The following is a 23,093-nucleotide window of genomic DNA, read 5'->3' on the forward strand; positions in this document are numbered from 1 at the left end:
GATAAAATATTTGTTGATAAATTTTCCTCTATATGAGATATTTTCATTGCTGTCTCTTATACACATCTCATCTTTTAACTTATGGATAAAATATTTGTTGATAAATTTTCCTCTATATGAGATATTTTCATTGCTGTCTCTTATACACATCTCATCTTTTAACTTATGGATAAAATATTTGTTGATAAATTTTCCTCTATATGAGATATTTTCATTGCTGTCTCTTATACACATCTCATCTTTTAACTTATGGATAAAATATTTGTTGATAAATTTTCCTCTATATGAGATATTTTCATTGCTGTCTCTTATACACATCTCATCTTTTAACTTATGGATAAAATATTTGTTGATAAATTTTCCTCTATATGAGATATTTTCATTGTGAAAAGGCACCGTCTGGTGTGAATTATCCGCCCCTTGAGCCAAATATTTCGTTGCTGTCGAAACCAGAACAATTATTCATGTTTGAGACTTTCAAATTCGAACCAAATAAATTCTTTTTTGGCAATTTTCAACGAGCGACTCTATTGGCCCAAACAAGACTTGTTTGACAACGTATTTGTTTTTCTCTCAGTGTAGCAGCAGTGTCAAAATAGTATATTCCGATACGAGTGCGGAACAGTGTTTTTTGGCTCGTGGGAGGTTTAGCACGAGCCGAAGGCGAGTGACGTAATCCCACGAGCCAAAAAAACACTTTTCCCATGAGTATCGAACGATATTTTTCATCACAATGTGTAGAAAGGGGACGTTTTAGGCACGCGAAGCGAAAAAGTATTATCTGCCTCATGTGATTATAATCCTCGCCTTCGGCTCGAATTATACAATCACATTCGTCAGATAATACTTTAATCGCCTGATGACATGAAATACTATTTTGCCTTGGCATAAGTAAAAGTCAGATTTCCCGCGAAGCGTGTAACATAATAGCATATGCACATCGGGCGAAGAAAACACAACTTTCCGCACTGGATGTATAATTTACTATTATTATAAAAATTTCATACCGATGGTTTTAAAAATATCTGAAAAACGATGAGGTTTACAAAACTTTTTACAAACTCGTCTAGACTGGAGGCTTCCGAACGTATTTAAACCGAATGTATCTAATAGCTTTATTAATCCGTTCAATTTCAATATCCTCACTCTATGGGGGTCAAAACAAAATACCCGCGTCTCCACTCGAGCGTCGTACTATGATTTACAACGCTTTTCACCTTGAGGGATTAATCCTTTGCTTTAAAAACGTTGCAAATTGTCTCGGTGTAAAAGAAGTGGGGGGGGGGGGGNGGGGGGGGGGGGGGGGGGTCTGAGTAAGCGCCATAAGATAAGCACATACAATAGACTTCCGTTATATTACAGTCGCATGTCTGGAGCTGTATGGGGCGCCGATACGGCGATTGCGGCTATATTTCCCTATCCCCATCATTCGCCCAGTTTTACGAAAATTTACTGTCAGAGTATTTTACATTTACTATCTCCTGGAAAGATGAAACAATAGCGAATCTAAGAAAATATCGATGTGTCATGTGGCTTTACGCCGGCCAAAGAGCGACCACGGGGAAATGCAACTATAACGAAAGCGACAATAACGAGAGTCTACTGTACATGCCTAAAAAAAGCGAAATAGTAGAGGAGAGTGGGGCAAAATGAAACAGCCGAAAAGCGACTATTTGACGCAATTCAAGCAAACAAAATTTTTATCAACTTTTGTTTATCAACTTTTATTATTGTTGGGAGTACTGATGAGAATAATAATTTTCTATTAGTTTGACAATTTAATGGATTATAATTCAATTGATTAGATTAGACCGATTACACTTTGTAAAAGTGTAATCGGCCTAAAAAGGAATATCGAATCTACAGGAAAAAGGGTATAATGAAAGGGCATCAACACCCCGGCCGCCCGCGGCGCTCGTAATGCCAAAAACTTCCAAAGTATTTCAAGAAGAATGTTATTTTTACCATTTCAGTTTCACGTTGTTGTTGATGCCCCAGAATCCTCGCCACGATGGTCGCAGACTCCGTACTACTGAGAAGCCCACTAGCCATAGGTCCCTCAATGAACTCTTTATCATCCATGAGAAGGTACCTGACACTGTACCAGACGTCATCACTCAGGGCATGTCTCTTATTGGCGACATTGGGTTCCAACCCACGTCTCCGACAATCTGAGGCTGCCCATCTGTCTAAAGCACGGAATAGAACACTCTCTTTGGCGAGCTTGAGATCGTCCCTCCGAGCGAGGTTTGCAACTTCGTGTATGCTCAACTCCTCGAAAGCCTCTTGACGCAGTACGTCGTCTGGAGCACCGTCGATTACAGCCAAGCAGGCGATCAATAATTTGGTGCATGCCACAGCTGCAAAATGAATCATCATCATGCATGAATTCCCCTAAACTAAAAACAATTATCTCTCTTCACGGAAAAAAATATACTTGAATTGAGTATATTTTATACCAGAATAGTGTACCAGGAGTATATGCATAAACCTGATTCAAGAATAAAACATACTTGATTCAAGTGTATTATTCTTGATTCGAGTACACGAAGAGAAATATTCAGTAAAAATTACGGTATAATACACGTAATCCGCAATGGGGAATCGCTTTCCGGCAATTTTTATAGGAATGGAACAGAAGAAATCTGAACTGAGTGAATTTTCAGCTTCCTCACCGAACAAAGTACGAAGCGTCATGTAATTTTTTCCGAAGAAGTAAAATCTTCCAGAAACTTCCCGACCAATTATGCCTCCAAAATCAAAAATTTTTGAACGTCCAACAATTTTTATAAAGCTGGTGAGTTATTTCTACGTTTCGTTCCGTAAAATTTCTCAATCGCTGGGGAAAAATTACGGAACGACTTATTGTTCCTACAACGGTGAGTCATCACACAGTTAATTAATTTTTACGGAACAAATCCTAGAATTTACGTGGCGATTCGTACAATTTCAGTTCCAACTCACACATTTTATAGAATTTTACTTCGGTCGAGAACGTAAAATATTTTAAACGATTTTACAATTTATTTATGCGTAATTTAGGGAAGAAACATCCTATTTTATACTTGAAACCATTTTTTTTCTTCATCGTGGAAAAAATCATCGTAATTTACGAATACGGAACCGTAAATTACGTTTTACGTAACCGCAATTTACGACGATTTTGAGCGTAATTTGCGCTTCAATTTTAAGCGTAAAATACGCTTTAGAAAATGTCAAAGACGACTTCTTAAGAGGTAACGGTACCCCTTGCCTGTGTTGAATTTTAAAATCGTCGTCGTGTCAATAGTTATTAATTTTTGGAAACCAAAAAACTTCAGGCACTGCACAATATAATAATACAGTGATTGTAGTGTTTTGAATTCCAAAAATTAATAACTTTGGACACGAGGACGATTCTAAAAATCAACACATACAAGAGGTACCGTTACCTCTTGAACGTAATTTACGCTTACGTTTTTTTGTGTGTTCTTCCTTTAAACTTCACACATCGAATCATCGTCGAATGAAGAGGTAATTCTCACGTACAGATTTCTCCTCTCAATCAATTTCAATACTCACCAATTTCATTAGCATCATCTCCAGGTAATGGTGGCGCCGAGGGCCCCCTCTCCCCCGTATCCACATCGCCAAGTGCATAAAGATGCAGACCATGGTAAACCGCAAGCACTGAGGAGGCGTCGAGGTTCTTAGTGAGGTAATCCACGGCCATTTTTGCCAATTCCGGGCACAAGTAGTAATGTGCAATATCCAGGGTTGCTCTTGCGGTCACCACACCACTGAAATTCACGGATTCACCACGAATATGACTGAAGAGATTATCAAACGCTCGTTTGTCGACGTGCGGCATTGCCACTGTGGGAGGAGGATCACTCGGTGGTGGTGCAAATGGTCCCACTAACATGGCACGGAACCATTCGGACTTCTCAGCGAGACTCTGACGATCTACGCTGTATTTCCATGTATCGCCAGGTAGTCCCACCTGATTGAACATTTTTAGAGGAATAATTAGATTCTTCAAGTGGGAAAAAACATTTTCCTGGGAAGAAAAAAAAATTGGATAAACAAACGTTGATTCTGTGATGAAAAAATTTTGTTAATTGAAAATGTATTTTTTACTAAAAATAATATTTTGCAGACGAAATTATTTCTCAATTACTAATATATAATTTTTGCAGAAAAATCTCTTCGTTTATGAAAAATACTCTCTTTTGGATTGAGAGGAGAGACATTTTCTGAGAGAAGAAATGATTTTTCATGGAGAGAAAAACTTTTTTCACACACCTGTACAGAAAGTCCGTACTTTGCTTCCTGATAAGCGCGGGAAAAGTGAGTACTTCCTGCTCGTCAAAAAGGAAAATACAAACTTTCCTTTCCACGTATGTTTAAAAACAGCATGTGTACTTCAGGCAGGAAAAATATGACTTTCTGCACTTAGTGCACAATTTACTATTTTAATGTTTAGACCGAACCCCTCCGAAAATGCACGGTTACCGTACCCTGCGGTCTGTCAGACCGCTACTCCGTCTGGATCGCATTTCCCGTCTGTTTGAGCTAATGAATCAATACTTCTTTAACTGAATGCTCAAATGAGGGCTAAAATGGGGAAAGGTCAAACAAGAAAAGGTTAAACGATGGAAGGATCAAGCGGGCACTGATAAACTGATTCATTCATTCCAAACGAGATTCGTTAATTATTAACGAACGGTAGAGTTGAATATGACCAAATGAATATTTGTTACTTGAAAGGTGAAAATCGAGTCAAACAAGCCTTCTCAAATGTGCATTTGTTACCGAATCAACATTTGGTGAGACTGAAAAGACCTTCGTTTGCAATCAAATTCGTTCGTTAACAATAGATCGTTCGTTAATAATAAATAACAGGAAAGTGCAGTCGAAATTATTGAATGGTGTACGGGCGAAAATATTCTGAAAAAGGTATAACAACTAAAAAAATTTACTTTTCGTTTCCGAGAAATTAAGTTATTAAAAGAAAACGCCTCATACCTTGCCCTTAAGATATATCCCAAGACAATCGGATCCAAAAGTTAGTCTCTATGGATTTCCAGAAAAAATTCTAAATAATTTAATTTATTGCATTCTCATGACTTATTGAATTTTTCAATTGGCATGTATTGTTGGTGCAGGCAACAATGACTGTTTGAATCAAATAAGAAATTATTAGTTAATTAATTTTTTTAATCAAATAAGGAATGCTGTCACGAAACTTCCATTGTTAGTGTTGAAAATCGCAGAAGCTATGTAGTACAAAATTTTATAAAAAATTTACCGCATTGGGAATTTATTAATCTATCACGGATTAGTTTTTTAAGAACATCGTAAGAACTGTTTACTCATAAGATGGGAAAATCGAGTTCCTCTAACCCCCGTTTGGCCTATGCCTCGCATGTTAGAAGCCCGCATTTCATTATTTATTATCTCCTCAACTGTGTAGTACAGCTAGTTACCATTTTCTTCAATAGCTGCGGCCTATTATAAACATTATCTATGGAAAACATGAGGACAATCTTAAGAAAAACGTCTTGTCTGGGGATATACCTTAAGGGGAGACTACTATGAGTTTTTAAAGTCACGGGCTATCGGAGTTTTTTCATACACGAGATCGGCCGCGCGTGCTGCGCACGCGCATTCTCGTCTTCTTACGTAGTGGCGCTTCGGTTTCAGTCTTACGCTTACGCTTATTCGAGATTTTCGAGATATTTCGAGATCGATTTCCTTTCTCCTTTTTGCGATAGGATTGAAGACTGATTTTATACGTCTACAAACGGATAATTAGTGCAAAAAATTTTTTTATCATTAGTTTGCCCCGTACGCGCTTAAAATGTTTAAAATCGTCCAGTGCCTCCAAATTTTTAGCTACAGAGGCTTTTTTTTAATTTTTGAAAAAATATGTACAATCACAATTACGGGCTAGTTTTCCGATATTCCACTCCTACATAGCTAATTTCGTTCTTTTTTTAACATAAAAAATTGCACCATTTATGTAAAATAGCCAGAAAAATGTTTCTGATAGAATCGAGAATATATTTTAAATATTTTGAGGATCATTTTCCTGGCTATTTTACATGAATGGTGCAATTTTTTCGCTTTTAGACATATAATGGATCTTCAATGCATGATAAATCTCGCTTCAATAGCCCGCAAATTTTAAAACTCGTAGTAGTCTCCCCTCAAATGAATGCGTGGAACAACTGCGTAATATTCTAATAGGTAGGCGGCCAAAATGACCGAAAATGACCGGTCATTTTGTCCTCTATCACACACAACGCGTATTAGTACCTATTGGCTATTTTTGGCTACTTTTTTCCATAGAATTAACAAAAAAACTAATAGAAATGAATTATTTCGTAAGTAAACTTCGTTCATTTTTACACTTATATAGTCAATTTTCAATGTAGGATAAATCACACTCCAATAGCCCGCGAATTTTAAAACTCATAGTAATTTCCCCTTAATTTCAAGTAAAAATTCCTGAAAGGCAATTTCGCTCCCCATTTATCTAAATCGTACCGTAATTTTGCGGTAATTTTTTCCTCCATGATGAAAAGTAAAATGTTTTAGTGAAAAAATACATTCTCCAATGGTAAACATAATATTTGGTCATGGTATTTTTCGATAAAAAAGTTTCATTTCATAATTTTTCTATTGAACGAGAGATTGTAAATAGTCTCACCTCGAAAATAACTTTATCATGCGGATTGTCATCTTCCCCACCTCTCATCGCTGTCTGTATCAGTGGCACCCTAGACATCCCTTTAAATCCGTCACCACCAGATAGTGGAATAATCCTCCTAGAATACAATCGATTCTTCAGGATTTCCAGGGTTCTCTCGGTCTCCAAACGACATCCCACGTTCTCCCCTGTGCATAAGACATTACGTAACTGTAAATAATCGATATTCATACGGGGAAATGTACTTACAATGTCTAGACTGTATTTCTATAGGAAACTTCAAATTGAATTGAGTTGAATTGAGAATTTCAATTTTTCCTTTTCAATTTAAAGCTACTGCAACGAGTAGGCTACACAAAAAAAACAAGCTTCACTTTAAGACTTATGATCTCAAATTGAGATTTTCGAAAATCCCAAATTGAAATTTTCAAATGTTTGAAAATATTTCAGTAGTAATTACTGTATTTACAAGACGAATGATTTCAATGTCGAATGATTAAAGCCCTTTTTCTATTGACCCGTTGAAATTTTCTTTCGAAAGTGAGACACGTAGAAAAATAATTGGTCAAAAAATACCCTTAAATTTCAATAAGCTCCTGAATTTCTGAACTCTCTTGAGTTTAAAATTCCCTTGTAATTTGGAACTCCAATAGTAATTGCTATGGTTCTGGTTAAAAAGGATAGTATTTTGGTGAAAAACTGGGAATCTTTTGTGAAATTTTGACTAAAAATGATCAGAAGCTTGACTTGACTATTGCATTTTTTACCTGAATTTTGTTATGAATTTCCTGAAAAGCCAACACGCTACATAATTATTCAAATTCGGAGGCGATTATTGCCAGATTTTCATCTTGATGCACTTCCGTCCAGCGTCTCTCACTCCCAAAATAATTCCACAATTACGCATAGATGCGAAATAATATATTTTTTTATTTTACTAATGCGAAATAGTATATATGACTGTTTTAGGTGAAAAAGGAATTCTCCGATTAGGGTGAGTTTATCATGCAAAGTGGAGGCGGATATTATAATTGAATTTGTCAGTGTAGACAAATATCTTGCAATAGAACAATTTCGTCGGGGAATATCGAAAGGCTCTTCTTGTAGCCGGCAAGATTCGTCATCGAAAGGGACTGTCCACATTTCGTTGTCAAATCGCTGAGTCACAAAATTGTAATTTCTGTCTAGGTTTTAAGGATATCCAAGCACTTTGGCTGGTTTTTCCTCAGTGAAATGCTTTTCTACTTTTGTAGTGAAACATCAGAGCTTTCATTTGAGCCCCAATTGATCCTAAGTTTCCGGAAATTTTACAATGATTTTATTATTGACACTTTGCAGGTGTCAATTTGAATCTCGATATTGAACCGTTCGAAAACATTCTAAAAATCTGAACAAAATTGAAAAGTTTACTTTTGGAGAAAGATTGATGAAATCATTGAAAAATTCCCATTTTTTTAAATTAACAAACAAATTTATTCACATTCAAAATTTTATCAGAAATCGATTGCATGCCTAAAAAAATAAGAATAAATATTTCGTAAATGCGCGATTAGATTGAAGAAATTCCCGTTGAAAACATCCTATAACATTCTTTTAAAAATTACCCTCGGCGAAAATAATCTGACATTCAGGCAGACAAAGTGAAGAATGGTATTTTTTTAACACTCCGTTAGTCGTGCAAAAGTCACGAACGCCGTTCGTCGCGCCGCACGCGCCGTCAAAAATCGACATAAGGATAAATTTGAAAAATTCAGAAAAAGCTGAAAAAAATCAAGAGTGATGTAGATCGTATACTTGAAGAAGTCCCGTGAGATTTTTTATGTTCAGTGTTATCCTTAATTATCTATTCAAGCTCAAAGTTGCCATGTTTTTCTGTAAATTCGCCTTATACACGCTACACGGCCCGGAGTTTCGGAATAAAAATTAGAAAATCCAACTACTTATGATATTTTTGGCGAATATTGTCATTGATAGTGCTCCTTGGCACTTCAAAATCAGAGGTCAAATTTTTTCAAATTGTCCTGAGGCTTTAGTGTAGTGTGATTTAAAAAATCGGAAAAAAATAATAAAATATAGTAAGTGAGTAAGTAAGTAATGAAAAGTAATGAGAAAGTAATAAATAAAGAAGTAATCTAACAGAATATTAAACTAACTGAATCTCTCGTAAACTGATTGATTCTAAAAATCCGTATGTGGTTCTGAAGTCAGGGCCGAAAAAAATCCACAATAATGCAGACAAAAACATGGTAACCCTATCAATGCACTGAATATCTCATAACTAAAAAAATCCATCTGAAAACACAACGAGACTCATCAAAAACCGTCCGACATTTCGTCCTAAAACCACCCGTTCCAAAAATAATTTCACAATTACGCCGGCATATAAAAAAATCTCAATGTATATTAATCACAAGATATCTTATAGCAGAATAATTATATCAAAAAACATCAAAAGACCTTTTTCGTAGCTGACACAATTATCCATCGAAAATGTCTTTTCCAATTTACCCCTAAAATCACTCACTCCGAAGATAACCCCACAATTACGAAACCTCCAATCACATTCCACCAATTTCCGTCACCTTAACTCGTTCTTTTATCGTAAACTCACAAGTCTAACGAAAAAAATGAGTGCAAATGAATCATAGATACCACTCGCTCTCGTACTTCCGTATCATCACGTTTCAGACCGATATTTTTACGCATTAATAATAAATCTTGTATCAGGATCTTATATCTATCGATCACATTGCGCGTTGCACGTCGATACACACGAAACCGGCATTTGGGCCCGTGATGAGACGCCTTTCCTATCTAAACCATACAAGGGTTTGGCAATGTTTACCAGATAACCTGCGGATCGATAAAAATAAAAAATCTTTCACTCAAAAAAAAAAAACGCCACGACGCGTCATGGCATTTCGTGAAAAAACTATTTATAGATTTCAACCGGAACTTGCGATTGATCCGAATGAATGGGTTTACCTGACAGAGGCATTGCGGTTATCGTTGCGTTATCAACGCACCGAGGGGTCGAATTATCCGTCCATGACACTTTCCGCACCATTAGAATAATCAAAATTCACTACGATAACATCTCGATCTTTCCAAGATACTTTTTCTTTTGATTATATTACTCTCAATTATTCAATTGATGACGTGAGAAGCCCAAGGTAATTGTCACATCCCTCGCACTCAACAGTTCCCCACAAACTGAAGAAGAAATCCCATCGATCTCGTTACAAACGTCGCACTCCCCCTTTTTTTTTCTTTAAACCCAAATGAGTCAGGCCTCAGTACTGCCATCGATGAAGACTGGAGTTGCGTTTACACTTGCTTATAGTAGTCTTTATCTGTTTGTTTATAAACATCCTGTGAAGGACCGCGGTGCCACTGTGAATGGACATGTGGAATGCGTTCTGAGGATTTGTACACACTTATTGCTCTTTAAATGGGTGGAGAAATTGTGAGGGGGGGGGAGGGAGGGAGTGGGAGGAAAATTATGGGACTTGGAGTTTTGGGGCAGAGGTTGAAGTCGAGGTGGAACGAATTTTTGGGGGGTTTTGAGAAAAAGAGACACTGTGCAGTGCCGAGGAGATGAATCGGGCCATTGTGCTTTGACATTTTGACGACCTTTTTATTGGTTTCAACTGACGAATTTTAAAGATCTCGGGTATTTAAGTGTTGTTTTTTCTGTGGGTTCAGGATTCTTGAAATTAGGGGGATACAATGCTATGTATGCGGACATTTGGACTCGACGGAGAAACGTTTCGTGAAGAGTGTGAGAGTTACGTGAGCAAAAAAAAATGTCTCCGGCGGGTGGCGAACACATTTCTTTTGTTTGGGGAGGAACAGTTTTTCAGACCAGAGAGCTTGGGTTTTCCTGGTGTTGACATTTTTTTTCTTTTACGGGATGATGTATTTGGTAAAAGATGTTTTCTTGATTATTGAGAGTTTAGTCGTCGAATTTTTTTAATAGTAATCATTTTTTTTCATTTTTTTATGACTCGAGGCAAAGATATTCCGGTATTTTTACAATTTAGTAGGGATTAATTTATAAATATGAAAATGTTTAAACGCCAAATTTGTTACACTGTTAAAAATTTTCGTGTAAATTTTCCGTGTCAAATTCGGGAAATTTTCATCGTGTTCAAGTTACACTGAAATTTCAGGAAATCATATCATTAAAAAATCAAATATTTTATTGATTTTCTGTTCAAACGACCTGGAAATCAATAAAAAAACTTGATTTATCAGTTCAATTATTCTGTAAAAATTCAGATAAGTCCGGAAAATTCAGAGAAAAATTGAAAATTCATGTCATTTTGTTTCTTAATATTCATGTTCAACAGAAAATTCTATCAAGATGTGCTTCCGAATGTTTATTTTGCACATCATTTCCTTCTATCATCTATAATTCATTGTTTATTTAATTTTATGAATGAGTGAAATGGAATGAGTTTCAACAAACAGAAAAAATCGAAAAAAATCGAAAATTAAAAAAAATAATCCGTGAATTAAATTTTAATTAATGGTGATCGCTAGGGCTAAACAATACCTACATTTGAAAAAAAAGATTGAAGAATAGTATATTTTCCACCAAGGGAGAGAAAATAAAGGAGTCGTGCCCACATGCAGAATTACGACGTAATTACGACGTAAGCACGTGCGTAAGGGTCCTTTATTTTACCTCCTGTGGTGAGAACGTTCTTTTTCGTCACGGCGTAGGCGGAATTTTCCCGCGAAGCAGGAGGAAAATATGTCCTTTCCGCCCGCCGTGGCGAAAAAAGGTTGTTACATACGTACACATACACACATGCGTACGGACGAGATCTAAAAGTTGCATTTTCGGACTTTTTGAATCATACTGGGTCGTAATAATACAAAAAATCCAAAACTTAAATTTGAACGATTACAAAGCTTCCATGCGGAAGCAAAAACCTACATTCACCTACAACAAATGTTGAAGAAGATTCCAACAAACAAAACAAGACCAAAGTCCTAGAATATCTTGAAGTGTCACGAGACTCTTTAGAAATATTGTTGAATTTCAAGCATTTCCATATTTGCATTGAAAAAAAATCTCACAATATAATTTAGAATGTCTCCATTGCAATACTTGAAAAATATTTTTAATTTCTTTAGAATTCATAAATTCCATGATGATTTTGCGTTTTAATTTTCGTTTCTATTTCTCTATCTAAATTATCAAAGCCAAATGACAGGAGGAAAAATTTATCAATTTTTCTCGAATCATTCAATTAGTTAAAAGCATGGTTTCTATTACAATTATCTTACGCTTTCGAGGGAATAATATACCCATTTTCCCCAATGTTCCTTTCCACTGGTGGAAACTATAAAAATAAAAGATCCCGAGTTATGGATCTTCCTTAAATATAAACAGGTGCAAATGCGGCGTACGCCTTTGTCTGTCTTCTTCCTCCCCTCCCCACTTCAGAAAATTGTCGGCGATGCAGTAATCATGTGTGAATACTCGCGCTAAAAAGGGTGTTAAGTACAATAGTCAACATAGTCTCGTGCGCGGTATTTATAAATTTAGAAAACAAAAAAAAAGTCATTTCAAATAAGTTTGTGGTCATTCACGGGGTATCAATGGTGCTTGATTTTGCCTGGCACATTACGCTTTTTTATTCCGCCTCTTTGTTCTGTTGAGATAAAATATTCATGGCGGGTACACAAGATTTCACTGTTTCTTGTTCACGTAAAAGAAACTTTATTCTTTTTTTCGAATAATTGATTAGAAAATGAGTCATTAGTAAAAATGTTGAAAAGAACGCAAAAAAATTGTTGTAGAGAAAATAAAAAAAATTTTGTTAAAGATCTTTTCAACGGCAGATATAATTTCATAAATTAAATTAAGAGTGAAATCTAACAGTAATTTTAGAGATTATTTCGTTGAAATCTTTGGGAATGTTCTTTGCCAAATTTAGTAAAAAAAAATATTGATAATTTTCGTGAGCGTCAAGAAGAGTTTTTGATATGGTCCTGGGAAATACTTTGTCGTCATATCTGCACGGAAAGTTCGAAAGTGGCTTATTTCATTCCTCGGATTTCTGTTGTTTTTGACGATTTTCGGAATGACATAAGCCACGTTCCTCCCTACATTTACGGAGAAAGATCGAATTATACCGTGCAGTTATGACGAAAAATAGTGTGTGTATCTAGGGAGGAAAACAGGACATCAAAACCCGCGTGTTTACCGCCCTCGGCTTTGCCTCGGGTAATCTACGCGCGGGTTAGAATGTTCTGTTTTCCTCTCTTGGTGCACAATATACTATTTCTACACACCTACACGAAAAGTTCGTATTTTGCTCCTTGATAAGCGCGAAGGAGAGTGAGTACTTTCCGCTCTAGAGTGGAAAGTTGCTCCCTCGGGCGGAAAGTACTGATTACTGTCCGTCCAAGGACGGAAAGTCTGTAGTTTACTGCCTCGGGATCACCTTTCCACCCTTGAGTGGAAAGTATTCACTTTCCTCCCGCTCATCAAAAAGCAAAATACGAACTTTTCTTACCAACGTATTAAAATAGAATATTTCTAACCTAGAGAGGTAAAATAAAGGAGTCGTTCCCACGTGCGGAATTACGGTAAACACGTTAGCAAGGTACCAACGGGTCCAAGGTCTTGCCAAGGGATCTGTATTTCACTTCCCGTGGTTAGAACGATATTTTTCGCCCCGGCATAGGCGCAAAGTAAGATTTCTCTCTCGCGAAACGGAAAGGAAATGTCACTTTGCGGCCGCCAGCGCGAAAAATAGCATGTGCGCCTCGGGCGGGGAAAACATTCAAATTACATTTTACACAGAATTATTATTTTTTTAACATTCGTTGTTTATAAATAAAAAATTGAAATTGTTTAAACTTTCGGAAACCTCATTTTTTCAGGCATGAATTCAATGTCTGGTACAATTATGAATATGATTAAATTTGTTACAATTCCTAACAATTGATTTTTAAGGTGGAAAATTGATTGTAATTTGTCAAAATTGCACAATTAGTTCATCAATCTTCCTTCAAAAGTAAACTTTCTATTTTTTTCCGATATTCAAAATCATTGTAAAATGTCCGAAAACATAGGGTCAAATGGAACTCAAATGAAAGCTCTGATGTTCGATTACAAAAGTAGAAATGCATTTCACTGGAGAAAAAAATTGCCAAAGTACTTTGATATCCTTAAAACAGAGATAGCCATATTCATCTGTTATGATTGCCATTAAATTATGAAGTTGTCAATTGTTCACATAAATCTTAAACAAAAAATTAAATATTAAAATTAACCATCAATTTGTACATTCAAATTTTGAATTTTTTTATTAATCAATAATTTAGGTCGAAAGATTGACGATTATTTGGATAATCGAAAATCAAGTACCTAAAATTTAAAATTGACTTGTTAATGAAAAATTTACATTTCGATATTATCAAATAGGTTATTCACCATTAATCGAAAAATTTAGTTATTAAATTTTAAAATATATTCAATTTCGATAAGTATAGTTAAACTTAGAACAATATAAGTAGGTAATCGTTTTTAATATTGTCCAAATCTACTATTGTTGGCCATCCCTGCGTTAAAAACAAAAATCTCCTGAATACATCTCCCGTTTCCCCACCATCCACTCCCGCAAATTAATCCAATCACCCAAATTAAATTCCCTCTAATTACCCTACGCAACACACCTAAACCGTAATTAGCTTAACCAAAAGCCCTCTGAACTCCCACGCGCTCGGATTACAAAAATAACCCCGTCCGCTGCACTAATTCCGACCAATGCAGTTTCAATTGAATTGAGCGTCCGCATTTCTGCAATAAATTCCCTCTGAAAAACGCGAATTTTCGTCTCAATAAACCTGATGGAAAAAGAATTCGGATAATCGTGTTTAATCTGTTTGAGAAGAGAACAGTGTCCTTGACATGGATCGATAAACGTCGAAGTAATAGATGTTGCCGGGTCTGGAGTCATATTCGGGCCGATGAGTCTTCAGGTGCTTTCAACCGCTCATTTCCCCCTTTAAATTTCCACATTTGTAAACAACCGAATGGATTTTAATAAATCAGCCGACCGACTCCGCTGGATTTGACGGTTCTATATTCATACCAGCTAAACGTGCTTGCTGACATAAACACAACAGACGTGTCAATCGTTTTTTTTTCCCCGATTTTAAAATATAGGAGGGCAATGACTAGACGCTATTGAGGGGAAAGGAAATTGAAGAAAGGTGGAATGCGGAGGAAAAAACCATTGAAAAAGTCGAAAAATCAACCTTGGAGGTAAATTGAGGCAAATGTGATCGAGTGAGGTCCTTGGACAATAGATGAATTGTCTTCGAGTCCCAGGGATGATACCAAGGCTAGTACTAAGGACGAACAATGCCACACATGTGTGAATAAATTGTGCATGCTATGAGCTGTCCAACAATTGGACAAATGTGTTAAACATATTGTTTTCTCGTTAGTTGATGAAAATTAGGCATTGGGCAGATGCATGGCTAATGGTTGGTCAAGGTTGAATACTTTATAAAGACTCTGTAATTTCTTGCAGTATACATGATTCTGGAGTCGTTAAATCGGCATTAGTGAAGTAATTAGTTATTAGGGGTATCACTGAGCCAAAGACGGTTAAATAATTTTTTTTTGCGGGCGTATTGTTCACTATTAGAAATTTTCGTCTGAATTTTCTGTGCCAAATCCCGGACATTTTTGGCGTTTTTAATTTCAACAGAAATTTCCGGAAATCTTGTCATTGAAAAACTATATATTTTAGTGATTTTCTGTTCGAATGATCTACAAAGCAATGAAATACTTGATTTTTCAATTATTCCGTGAAAATTCAGAAAAATCCGGAAAATTCAAGGAAAAATTGAAAATTTATGGCATTTTGTTTATGAGTATTCACGTTCCTTTCAAAAATCAATCAAGTTTAGAAATTTCCATCTCACTTCTGCTAAAAACTCATGAATTTTCTGGAATTCTACCTAAAACTTGAAATTTCATAACCATTTTTCCCCTAAATCTGGTTCAATGTTACTCTTGTGAGAATTACTGTCATATTTTACATGAAATTTCAAAAAAAATTCTAACAATGTTGTGAAGGAAAGTGGGAGCTGCAAAAATTCCATTTGAAAATTGAGCTAGATTCCAAGTTGATTGTGAGTTTCGGGCACGTAAGTATTGAAATTTAATACGGATATAAAGGTTTGAAAGTAGTTATCTGAGAGATTTTTCTCTCTAAATTCAAGGGAATAAATTCAAGCAAGTCGAATTTGAAGAGAGTGAATGGAGAGGCTTGGAAACAGTTCTCAGAGTACAGAGTCATGTGTACTTTTTTAGGGGATGAGCACTATAATGAGGACAAAAATTGGAATTTCAAAAAATCGACATTTAATAGCTTTCTTGATTTGACGAGCTGCGCTATATATCCTCGCCGTATAGCCAGAAGGAACGGAAGTAGTCTGTATAAGCATATCTATTACGCCCCTTCGGCTCTACAACGACGATATAGATTCAAAGATATCCAAGTATCTTTTACAGTTTGGACCAGACTCTAGATTCAAACATTTGGACCAGACTCTAGATTCAAACATTTTCAAACATCAAATTTGTCAATTAAATTACGTGAGAAAAATTTGAAAACAATCATGAGTATTCAGCGTCATTCACATTACATGTTGCACAGAATTAGTATTTTTTTTAACATTCGTGGTTTATAAATAAATAATTAAAATTGTTTAAACTTTCGGAAATCTAATTTTTTTAGGCATGAAATCGATTTCTGGTAAAATTCTGATATTTCGTACTAAACTAATTCACCATGGAGCACAATCAAGAAATGAAAATAAAATGAACGTGAAGAGATGATAATGAAAACTTACTCGTGTATTTGAGAATGCTTTGTAAACTGATAGATACGATTAGTGCTTCCGGCCTGACGATTTCAGATAATCTCAGAGAAATGCTCAGATTCTGCGGTTATTATAATAGGAGCCTACGTGCCGACACACAGAGCAATCCTCAGAAAGATGCAGTGAGGTAACAGGAAATAATCGCTAATAAATTGCTGATGCTAATTATGTAATCTCGGAAATGAATACAACATGTGTAAAATGTCAGACGAGCTTTCTTTCCACCATATGATTAATCAGCATTTGATTGACAATATGATTAAGGAACTTGCGCAGTAAATTTTGGGGCTATGGAGTGGGGGAAAATATCAAATATTCCGACACTCCGCTGCATCCTTTGAAAACAAAATAATGAAACGACCAAAAGTTCACGGGTGTATTGAAATTTCGTCGTTTGGGTTTCTTTGCACTTTTTGTTCATGATTAATCAATTCCAAATAAGTTTTATTCCGAAATATTATTTATCCGAATTTTTTAACATAAAAATTTTCATGGGAGATTCGACAACCACGCATTTTTGTTCGAGGCAGTTGGTATTCTTGTGCCAGATAAAATCCTATACTGTACTATAGAATCTATAGTATATGCCTTGGCCGAGTTCACACGATGGCTTACGCCGCGCGCACTCTAACCTCCCTCAACGTTGCCATATTCAGCCATCAGTTTCCTCTAACGTAACTAAAATCCCGAACTATGCCATACATTTTTAATAATTACAAATAATCCCTGTGGTGACGACTCATGAAATTGTGGGAATATGTTACTGAAATATATACGGTTCTATTCGTGAAGCGTTTGAATTTTTATTCCATTATCGATTAATTTTTTATGATTTTTGAAAAAGTGGTGCCATAAAACTCTCTGTTAATGACACATTTTTCATATTTTCTCCTCATCAATCTACGTGGTTCAGCATTTTGGGACTTCGGGAGGATATCTGTAATTACTCAAAGAATATATTCTCAAAATTTCAGCTTTGCAGTCCATTTCCTTTCTACTCCCAGACACTTACTGCGGAAGTTCTATTAACCCTCTAATACCACTCGTATTGTCCCCACTTCGCCGTTTTCCGTAAGAGCGCGGACTCCTTTCTCCGGCGCCTCTCGTGGCTCACAAGCATTAGAGGATTAATCTACACTTTATTTGGCATAAACCACACGCAATTTTGAGGGTAAGAACTCATTGTGGAGGAATCCAGACTTGAAACACGAAATGGAGAGATCAGGAGTTATTCGAAAATTCTGCATTCATCGCAAGAATGACAGATTCTAGATGAAAAATTGTTGAAGTTTTTTCTGTAGGTCTTTCAATTGTCTTTTCCTAATAAAATCACTCATTATAGAATTGAAATTAAAGTGCATGAATTTAAGAGATAATATTGACTCTTTTGTAACTGACAATATTACTCACAGAAAAGCACTTTTTTCTTTCCGACAATTTACTCAGTATAATGGGAAATAAAATGCTTACAACACTTCCAATTAAGAAAATTTTGAAACCACTCATTACCAAAGATAGAATACATTTTTAAAAAAACGGAATTTCATAGGTAGTTTAATAGTAATTCTCTGAAGAGCGACATTGAATTGGATTCAGTGACAGGGAGAGCGGGGGGGAGGGGGGGGGGGATTAATTAAATTTTACATTTCGCTGAAAAATCAAATGTATCCCAAATTTTTGTGGAAGAGAAAGATGAGAATTCTCGAACTCACTTCAATTTTCAAGCATAAGATGAATATATGATCCCTAATTAGGATAAATGTCCAAATAAGCAAAAATTCGAGAGTATATTTCCTTGAATTTTCCTGATTTCCATCAATTTTCATGCAATAATTCAACTGAGATTTGTAGTTATCATCATTTTTTTCATAAAATCGGGAATTTCCAGTCGAACTGTCACTTCATACTAATTTTCAAAAAGTATACCGGAAATTTCAGCCAAAATTTTTCAACAATGGAAACGATAAAAAAATCATCACTTTTTCAAACGCACAATCTACCCCGTCGCACGTCAAATACTGAATTATTCATCATTTTGAATATTACGGATTTTGTCCTAAAAAACTCACAATAACACTTTTGACAATTTTCCCTAAAACATTTCACTGTAAACCCACTGAATGAAAAAACTTACAAATTTTGCCGAGGACTCGTTCCCAATAACCGAACATGATTGATCTTTCCTGTTTGATACTTTGAGGTAAACTAAAGTAAATGTTTAGAGTGAGACGTTATTATACGACCCTCGGTGATGATGGAATATACCCAGACGGAGAGACCTCACTCTCTCACTCGCGAGTCGCAATGAGACAACGGAAATGCTTCCTCGAACTTTATGTATCATCGATGAAGGAAAATCTGCAGTTGCCCGAGGCTGTGTCACTCCTCGGGTTCTTTGACTCGATACGCGTCACGTGGATCTGCTCTAAAAATTACCGGTGATAATTCCATCAGCATAAATTTTCGAACATAATAGAAGGGAAATAGAGGCGAACGACAGCAGTGGAGCGTTTAAAATTCTCGTATTAGTTTTTGAAAAGGGAAACAAGTAAACGTATTAATACGGTAAGTTCATATTCTTCAGTTTTGCGGCGTTTATAAATGGTAATTAACTTATGGGAGGGGGTTATCTGTATGTGCAAAGATGTCGAACGAGGACGTGGATAATGCAAATGGTTTTCCATATTTTTTGCAACTCCTGTTTTCCGAGACACGTCGCATTGCGTTATGCAGGTAATACCGATAACTGACAACTGACATAATCGCGGTAATTTTATCGATCATAATGATGAGGATAGCGGCATTGTGCCAACGAACTCAGGAAATTCTTGATCACGAATTAATCGAGGAGATTAGTCATACGGTTGGCTGGTAGAGGTATGAAATATTCATTTGGAGGGGCAGTCGGGGGCAATTGCAGGTGAGGAAAATGACAACAGTGCATTTTCTGAAATTTTCCAGTTTCAATGATTGATTCTCTTCAAGTGAGTGAGTGATTTAGATCGCAGTAATTTAACACTTTTATGGAATTTTCTTATATTCAAGAATTGAATGTAAAAATGTTCTGAAATCAATAGGTTTTCAATGGTGAATTTTTTTGCATTGAACTCTTTTCATGTAACCGCATGGTTCTAAAAGGCATGGTCCTGAGGATAAAGCACGTTACTTTATTCCAAAAGAAAAATTTCTAAAATTCAAGTCAAAAAAACCTATTTATTTTAAGTAAAATGATGTGAAAAAATGTAATTCATAAGTTCTTTGTTCTTAAAAGTGTATGACCTGGCACTTTGACCCAATTAATGCTGAATTATTTTATCAAAATTTTAAGATATAATTGAATCAATTTTGAGAGAACCAGGACCTTAGTAGAAATCGTGAGAGGCTCTGCGACATTGGCTGTTGCAGCGACATTCACGCACGGAGTGCGCTGCCGTACTCCGCGGCTAGGTCACAGCTGGAACCCTATATGCGACACTGACGCGACGCACTAAAATTTTTTCATTTTATCGATAGTAACAATCATCAATTATTTGAGAGAGATTATTATTCACTAACAAATCGTTAATCCTTCAATAATTGATTTGAATTAATACGCATAATCTGTAGATTGTGAATCCTTAATTGACGGGATTTGAGTTCAGGGCGGACACAGATAGGTTGGCCCTAATACCTAATTAATACATATAATCTGTAGATTGTGAATTGTTAATTGACGGAATTTGAGTTTAGGGCGGACACAGATAGGTCCATCACGCATAAACCCCGCGCAGCCCTGTCTAAGCGACCCTGCTGCGTACTTTTTTGAAGTACATCGCCCGCGAAAGGTAATGTCACGCGCTAACTTACGCCGCGACGTTTCTGCCCAATGAAATTTCTACTAGATGATGGTTTTGATTCAAGATCGTCCGTCAAGCTGGTGCATGTACGGCCCACCTAAGGGAAATGAGTCGTTTTTTCCAGCCCTGCTCTCTACAAGTAGTCATAAACGGTTGAAATGGGTTCTTCGAGGTGTTTACTCGAAGATATGAAGACAGATTTTTTATTAACATTGAACATATTCAATTATGTGAAACAATTACTATCGGCCAGTGAGCAATGGAATCGAACTTTGGGGGTAATACCGCCCGGCATGCATCCAATACCACCCACCTTGTTTTGATGACTTCTTTGAGCAATGCAGACAAACTGTTATAATTTTTCATCCTCTGTTTCCATTCTTTAGCTCCATTTTCCGAAAGATTTCACGTGAATAATAATAAATTATCCTGAATTTACCCGAGGTTCTAGTGGCCACCGACTACCCCAAACAATCGAGCTGTCACTTGATAGACTTCTAGCTGCAGAGTCTAGCAGCCCTGTAGAAACCCTGGGCGGCATTACCCACAAACTCTGGGCGGAATTATCCACAAACGCGGACGCTGATAAAATAGCCAATAATAACTGATCAAGATATTTTTCTGCTATCGATAAGGTCGCAATGGATATGGAAATGTATAACAAATATATATTTCGTACTACATTCAAGTATGGGTCAGCTGAAAATTTAAAAAAATTTAAATTCTGGGGTCGAAATATTTTAAGAATTCGCTGAGAAATGATTTGGATTTTTTTAATGATGTTGCCACGGAAGAAAATTGAAAATTTCTGTTGAAATTACTTGCTGTTATCAAATATTTGCATAGTAAAAAACGAAAAAAAAATTTTCTCAGCCAATCCTGAGAAATACGAGTGGGCGGTATTACCCGCTGAGCAGTACAGGCACCAGCTCCCCGACCTTGATGCTCCAGCGATTATATTGACACTCGAATTGCGCACCATTTACGGTAAAGACGTGACTGCCACACGTGAGCCTCAATGATTTTGTCCCAAAGTTACAAGATTGCTATCACATCATTATTATTATTTCATTTAAGGATGCATTTCTTGTCTGTAATTGAATAGCCGAAATAAAAAATTACTATCCCTTGTTTCGCATAAAACATTTTTCGAGGGCAAAATATGTATGGAAGTGTCGAATAATGAAGAAGTGGTGCTTCAAATGACATTTTTTGTTTGCACAGAGAATACAATTTTTTTTAGAACTACGCAATTTATTTTTGTGACAAAAATTTTCCACCGCGGCGCGCTGGTGGCATGTTTGGCATAAAAAAATCCTTTGATAATCTTTAAATAGTATATTTCGTAACGAGTGCAAAAAAGTGTTTTTTGGCGAGTGGGAGGTTTATATCACGAATCGAAGACGAGTGATATAATCCCACGAGCTAAAAAACATTTTTTCACGAGTTACGAACAATATTTTTCATCACAATGTGGCGGAAATTGGACTTTTAGGCACGGAGAGCGTGCCGAAAAGTTCACTTTTCGTCACAGCGTGATGAAAAAACTATTCTTTTGCCACGAGTAAGACTTGTTTGAGAGCTCCGTCCTTTTTTTCTCCGTGTAGAAACATTTAATCTCTATGAATCATTCTTAACATCGCATTTTTTAATCAATTTAATGAATAGTGCATTGAAAAAATTGTATTAAAAAATCCAATTTGTAAAAAAAATCCTAATCTCTACTTCATTTCTATTCCTTGAAATGCATTGATGATTCGTTCCATTCAATCAACTTCCAAGAAATCGTTTCACACTTCACAGTCACACTTGAATGCAGGGAAATCCCTCAACCGCTGAAAAAAAATGAGACAATCAATTCTTATTTTGCGAAAAAATTCTTTCTAATGATTCACCAATCAATTACTCATGACTGGGGTACCTCTTTCGAAAAAATTTATAACAATCAGAAAATTGAGATTATGTTGTTAAAAGAAATTTGACCTGCCGTTTGTTTTCGCCAATATCCGCACGTGTGAGTATGAATCAGAGGAGAATTTTCCCTCGCGTCCGAGAGGAGACCTACCTCCCACACATACTCAGAGTGCCAGCGGAGGGGGCAGCGAGGGTAGATCAATACTGCGCGCTCCCTCAGATGAGAGGAAAACATATCCCCAAGAATTTAATTCTATTCCGTCGTAGTGGTACACACGCTAGACGTAAACTATTGGCATGATACTAAGGGCGAAAATCCCGGGACATATCTAGCGAACAGGTGACTCCATGACCTCGCGAGGGTTGAGGGGCCTACGGCAACGACCGATCGGGCTACTATGACGCTCGCCATCCATCGATCCAATCCCCCGAGCTTTCTCAACGACTCGAGCCTTCCGTGTTCCGACAAACTTCATCCAATTATCGTTAATCCAATTTGGAAAAAAGGGGATTTCACCTTTTACATGTTTTATGTTTCTAATGTTCAAAAGTTCGGTATCGAATTGAGTGGTGAATATGTCGGAAAATAATAGATTTAGTGAGACATGTCATTAAGCCTTTTTTGTAGAAAATGTGATGGACTATCAAAAAGATTTCTTGATGTTTTTCGCTCCACCTTTTAGTTTTGAGGATAATTGGCAAAATCTGCTTTTAGAGCCAATTTTCAT

At 36.3% G+C, this 23,093-nt stretch overlaps 1 protein-coding gene across 4 annotated transcripts in view; it reads right to left on the minus strand.

The window, feature by feature from the left end:
• The window catches only part of LOC107045648 (BTB/POZ domain-containing protein 6), a 29,775-nt gene that overhangs the window by 1,806 nt on the left and 4,876 nt on the right, over positions 1–23,093 (minus strand). Inside the window, exons 1-4 of one of the 4 annotated variants that reach the window (XM_015267971.1) lie at positions 18,750–18,803; positions 6,695–6,882; positions 3,562–3,982; positions 1,966–2,360 (exon numbers count right to left, since the gene is read on the minus strand). In XM_015267971.1, coding sequence (XP_015123457.1) covers positions 1,966–2,360; positions 3,562–3,982; positions 6,695–6,882; positions 18,750–18,786 — 1,041 coding nt within the window. In that variant the 5' untranslated portion in view covers positions 18,787–18,803. Of the gene's footprint in view, positions 1–1,965; positions 2,361–3,561; positions 3,983–6,694; positions 6,883–9,151; positions 9,359–9,679; positions 10,075–18,749; positions 18,804–23,093 lie in introns of those variants that run through there. The other 3 variants (XM_015267970.2, XM_015267972.2, XM_015267973.1) reach the window with 3 other exon arrangements.

Source organism: Diachasma alloeum, unplaced genomic scaffold, assembly GCF_001412515.2.
Source record: "Diachasma alloeum isolate Michigan unplaced genomic scaffold, Dall2.0 Dall_scaffold_01035, whole genome shotgun sequence".
In the NCBI taxonomy this organism is placed as follows: domain Eukaryota; kingdom Metazoa; phylum Arthropoda; class Insecta; order Hymenoptera; family Braconidae; genus Diachasma; species Diachasma alloeum.